Source organism: Neltuma alba, unplaced genomic scaffold (genome assembly GCF_004799145.2).
Source record: "Neltuma alba isolate B1F8T4 unplaced genomic scaffold, ASM479914v2 tig00003888_pilon, whole genome shotgun sequence".
NCBI lineage: Eukaryota > Viridiplantae > Streptophyta > Magnoliopsida > Fabales > Fabaceae > Neltuma > Neltuma alba.
Window position 1 is genome coordinate 30720 of NW_021633468.1, and position 6067 is coordinate 36786.

General features: G+C 35.8%; 1 protein-coding gene across 1 annotated transcript; it reads left to right on the forward strand.

The window, feature by feature from the left end:
- Window positions 1-228: 228 nt before the first annotated feature.
- On the forward strand, window positions 229-2156 carry LOC114742789 (ankyrin repeat and sterile alpha motif domain-containing protein 1B-like). The gene is made up of 2 exons (XM_028931004.1): window positions 229-885; window positions 1258-2156. The coding sequence occupies exons 1-2, from the start codon at window positions 229-231 to the stop codon at window positions 1480-1482; spliced, it is 882 nt and encodes a 293-aa protein (XP_028786837.1). The 3' UTR covers window positions 1483-2156.
- Window positions 2157-6067: the final 3911 nt, after the last annotated feature.

The following is a 6067-nucleotide window of genomic DNA, read 5'->3' on the forward strand; positions in this document are numbered from 1 at the left end:
TCTTTTGCTCCTTTTTATGATCTTCAGTTTTCCGAATAGGTTTAGTTCAATTTTATTTGTAACACTTTTTTTAAAAATTATTTGTTAGTTTTTTTCTTGGAAATATCAGAAAATTAATGTCGGTGTATGATACAGAAAAGTGGAGGTGAGCAAGATTATAATAAGCTAGCCATGTCTATATAAAAGGTACCCACCATATAGCTGGTGAGCATTATCTAAACGCGAGAGATGGCACAGAACAATGTAAGTAACAACCAAACGAATAGCCAAATGAGTGACGAACTGATGAGAGATGTCAGTGTGCTCTATCGGGCATCACGTCGTGGGGATGTACAAGCTTTGGAGTATTTGTTGCAGCAAAACGCATCCATTCTTGACAGCATTCCAGATGACGGCTGTGAAACTCCCTTACACATATCTGCACTGCTAAATCATGCTTCATTCACACAGGTTCTTCTAAATCATAATGGTGATCTCGCCACCAGAAAGGATGCCTCTGGAAGAACAGCCCTCCACTTGGCTTCTGCAGAGGATAACTTGGAGGCCGTGCAAAGACTGCTAGAATTTAATGATGAGCCATGCTTGGTTACTGATGGAAAAGGAAGACTTCCTCTGCACTATGCAGCTATGAGGGGGAGGACAGAGGTTGTCGAAGCATTGGTCATAGCGCGGCCAGATTCTCTAGGTTGTCTTGACCCTGGAAGGAACAGTGTTTTTCACTTGTGTGTCATGTACAACCATTTCAAGACTCTGCGAGTATTGGTGAAATTGGACTATGCCACTGCCAATGTTACTGTAGGCGCGCCTCGTGCTCCCATCTTTACGCTCCCTGATCATATGGGAAACACCATTCTCCATTTAGCCGTCATGTACACGCGAGATGAGGTACATGATACATACTTTATGCTTCTATCTTTTCTTTTTTTCTGAATTGTGGTCGCAGTTTCCTTTTTCTTTTTTGTAGCCAAAGGCTTACATGACAAGAACAAAATATGAATGCAAAAACATTTTTCCAAACACACGCTGCGTGTTGTTGATTCACTTCATCTTGTTATGAAGAAACATACAGATGTGCTTTGACTTTCTCACTTTTTCATGAGTTTATTGTGAGCTAGTGGCATGTCAATATATATGGTAACATATAACAATTGGCTAGTTCTGATATGAATATATAAGAACATGGTTATTAATGAACACAACGTATTCACAAATGGCATGCAAATGAGCCAAATACCTTGCCGACGTGTTTGTATTTAGGCTGTCAGGTATGTGCTGTCAATTCCAGAAATAAGAGAAATAAGAAACCAGCAGAACAGGAAAGGCCTTACAGCCCACGATATGCTCACATATATTTGTCCAAAAAACTGGAAAATCGATGAAATCAAACTCATGTTGGAAAAGGACAACAACATGGAAGGAAATTATTTTATGAAGATTTTTAAATGGATGCTATGTTGGATGAAGTATTGGGGATACTACTAATTTTGTAGAAGAGATTAGGGGGAATGTGAGGGCGGCATCTATTTTCATAGCAACTGTAAGCTTTCAAGCTTTAATTAATCCACCAGGAGGCCTCATTCAACAAGGCTTATTATCCCGAGGCAATACCTCAAACTCATCATCATCTGGCGCCCTCAACTGCACCACCCTTAATGATCTTCATCAGTATTGTCCCGGACAAGCAGTCTCATCCTTTCGTGACCAACAAAGATTTTGGGTGTATGTGGAAGATATTACTCTCTCTTTCTACGGATCAATTTGTGTCACCCTCTTGCTTGTAAGTGGAGTTCCTTTGCAGAACAGTGCAGTCGTATGGATTCCGTCCTTTGGCATGTTGTTCACTCTCTTCTTTCTTGCATTTCCATACCTCACCGCCCTCGACTTTATGATCCCAGACCATCTTTTGACATCCGAATTGCACGTCGTCACTCTCTGTGCATTTGCCTTGACTTTTATGATGTATTTCATTCTGATGTTGCTGGTTCCTTGCATCCGGGCTTTGTCATTGAAAAATGCACAGATTATGAGAAGATTATCAAGAATCTGAAGTTAACAAGTTGCTGCTGATCGATCTGTATCTGCCAATTAATGCCCGCCTGTGTTGTCGGCAAGAGAAAAGCAATAGATCATGCGGCGGTTGCTTTTATAATTATCGTTTACACTTTTTATAAATAATATATTGCACATTGATGATTATTTATCTTTCAAATGTCTGCATGATTTTTCTTCAAATTTTAAACTTGGGTAAATTAGAAATATAGGTCAGTATTGATTCTCTTTAGAATTTTATTTATGATAACTGAAATCTGAAAATTAAATATCATTTAGGGAATATTTATGTTAATATCATTTTGTTTTGTGTAGTGGATATGATATATTCTCAAAGTCCCCTCATTCGTGATGAGTAAAGTATTATTCCCACGGCAATTTGGTTTCAAAATTCGGTCAAGTATTGATTATCACACTTTTGCTTAATTTGAGTAATACAAATATCAAGAGTAAAAGCAACTATTCGTAAAATTAAAAATTAATAAAAAGTAAAAGTGATTCTTCAATTCCAATGATCCAAAGGGACATAGGATTATTTATCCCCTTTATATTTCAAAAGTACTCAATTAAATCGCCATTGTATTTAATTCTTAATTATAGAGTATGCTAGCCAAGGACACTAAATTACCTATAAAGGCTCTCTCAAGTTCCCCAATCTCTTAATTAATTATTAATTAATTAATTAATTAAGCTCCAATTTTAATTACAAACCTTATATGACCATGTGAGGTTAATAAGTATATCTCTATCTCATTAACAAAACCATCCATCCAACTCTTAAATTTCAAGTTCTCACACGATTAAATCTAAGTTCTACACTCAACCTAACCCTCTCAAGCATCAATGAAGTGAACCCAACAATATCATTGGTGGCCAATCAACAAGAAGCACTAAGCATAGAGTAAAATCAACACAATCATATCATTAATCACAAATATATAGGGGAAATGAGTACTTAATCCCTACAAGAGTTCAAAATAATCCTAGAATCAAAGTATTTAGCCACACATACTCAGAAAATCCATGAGAATATATATATATCAGCATAAAATGGAATAAGAGTAGAGAAAACAAGATGGAGAGGAAAAACCAAGGAAAGAAGCCCAAATCTCTTCAAAGCTCCAACTCCTAGCTCAATCTCCTCCAAGAAGCAAGCCCTAGCATAGCCAAATACTCCCAAGAACCACCCAGAACCGAAGAATGGTGGCCAAGGTCGAGTTAGGGAGCTTAAAACCTAGAATTTTCTGACTTAGTGTTGCTGTGCATTTTGCTGTCAGCGACTGCACTGCGGCTCAAAAATTTGGCGCTGCGGCCAAGTTTGTCTTTGTTTGAGTTGGGTGGCAGCCAGAATAGAGTGTGTTGCAACTCATTTTGCCTCTAGAAAATTTTGTTCTTCTAGCTCAAATGAGGAGTTTTACCTATAATTTGGAGTCTATTTGTTCTTCTTTGATCACCATAGCGTGATTCTAAAGCACAACTTGATCCTTAAATACTTCCAAAAGCTTTCCAAATGGCTTGACATAATTACTCTTAATGCTAAAATATACCTTACAAAAATGACAAACTTTATAAGTTCAAAAATAAAAGGGGTAAAAGTCAAAAGATGAACAAATACATCTAAGAGTGCATAAAACTAAAGGAAAAAGTGCTAAAATGACATGAAATTCTAGTGATTAACAATTCCACAAGAAAGAAGGTTCCTATGACAAGTTAGGGGTGTTCAACTTGTTTCGTCTCGGTTATCCTGTCCTAGTTTTGGTCAATTCGGAACCGGACAGGACAAAAAAATTTCAGCACGAAATGGGATGTCATCCTGTACATCCCGTCCTGGATTATTTTCTTAAAAAAATATTTACTAATAATTATTATTAGATTATTTGATTAACTTATTAATAATAATTTTTATTTTTATAGTGATTTTCAGCTCTTAAGATAAAAATCTCCTTTCTTAATAAAATAATTCATAAAGCCATTATATAGTGTTTCTTTCACTTATTTTTATAGTTTTTACTTTTTAAAAGCCCAATAAAAAATAAACATTATAATATACAAAAATATACAAAATTATAGTGCTTTTTTTTTTAAAAAAAAAAAGAGAAACGGAACGTCTCATTCTCATCCCGGTTTCGTCAGGACCGGGACAGAACTGGAACGGGTTTGTCCTGGTCCCTTCTCATCTCGTGAACAACCTTACGACAAATTATTTGGTACGTATCTTTTCAGGACCCAGACCCCTAGCCTTGTGTACTATTGGGCGGTTTGAAACCTTACATACACGCTATACTCCATATTCTTAGTAGCTGCATCCAACAAACATGCCTAGTTGAACTTTCAAATTATTATTATTGCTTTCATCTAATAACCAATTAATTAATTAGTTGCATGTATACTTGACATTAATTAGAATTTGCCCTATCATCAATGAAAAGATAGGAAACAAACTAAGAGTAAAGTAATCAGTTCATTCCTTTTCAAAATTTAAAGATTTTGGCATTTCTATTCATGAGACATTTTACCAAATCCAAAAATTAATAATTTTTTTAAAAAAATGGCCTTAAAATTAGAAGAGTAGTGGGGGGAAGGGAGGGAGAGGGAGAGAGAAGTATAACTATTAAAATAAAGGGAAAATTAATTTATTATATTTAAGTACTTATAATAAGGATGAAAGGAAGGCGTAAATCTCATAAAGTTGAGATTATTATATTTGAAAATGTTTAAATTAATATACTGCCAACATTTTTTAATTTCATAGGTGGTGTGTTTACTTGATTTTTAGCATTGAATATATTGTTGTTATGAAATTTCTGTCTGTACTTGATCTCACCTCACCTCATCTCCTATATTTTGGATTGTTCGCGTTCTAGCATGAATTCATAGAATTTTTTTCTTTAAGGAAAAAAACAAGAATGTTGTTTTGAGGTTGTGCGAAATGCCTCATGACTGGAAGGAGCAATGTTACTGTTGGGCCCAAGCATTGATGAACCCATACTTGAATCACGCATCAACCCAAATTCCTATTAATTAAGGCTACGTTTGGAACGCTGAAGAGCCTAGGAAATTGTGAAACCAACGTTTGCAACTGAAATGAAAAAAAATGATTGTTTGGCTAGAATATCTTCTCCAACCGACTTCTATGGCAAACGGTGAATGTTGGCAACGTTGAGGAGAGCTACTTCTGGAGCATTGAAACTGAAGTCTATCTTATAGGGCATTATTAATATCACCTACCAGTTTTAACCCTCCCTACATTTTCTCTCTCTCCCCCGAATCCATTCACTAGTCACTCCCTCCGTAGAGCTTCTCCACCGTCACCGACTGCTCTCCTCCCTCCCTCCTTCTCTCAGTTTGCTGGCAATGGACGGCAAAACCGACGGCCGACTTTGGTTTGGTCTCGACTTCTTTTCTCTCTCGACGTCTGATTCGTGTAGAAAAAACACCGACATTGGTTTGAGCTCGGCTTCTCTTCTCTCTTGACATCTGGTTCGTGTAGAAAACGAACAAAGGATGAAGGCATGCGAACCCAAGAGGAGCTCCGGTCTACAAATCAGGAGGAGAACATGAAGGAACGCCTGGGCTAAAGAAATCGGGAGAGTTTACTAGAATAAGGGTTAATGCCAACTAAAATTAAAGTGATATGAGTTGTATTATTAAAATTTTACAGAGATAATAAAATAAATTCAGTAAATGCCAGTTAAAATTACAATGACGTGAGCTGTATAATTGAAGCTTTATTGGGGTAATGGGATAAATTAAGCAAATGCCAGCTAGGATTAAATGAGATGAACTGTGTTATTAAAATTTTGCTGAGATAACATACTGGATTAAGCAATGCCAGCTAAGATTAAAATGAAATAAGCTGTGTTATTAAATTTTACTGAGATAATAGACTATATTAAGTAAATGTCAGCTAATATTTAAATAAGATGAGCTTATTATTGAAATTTTACTGAGGTAATAGACTCTATTATTAAGGAAATGCCAGCTAAATTATCATAATAATTTTATATGTTTTTTTAAC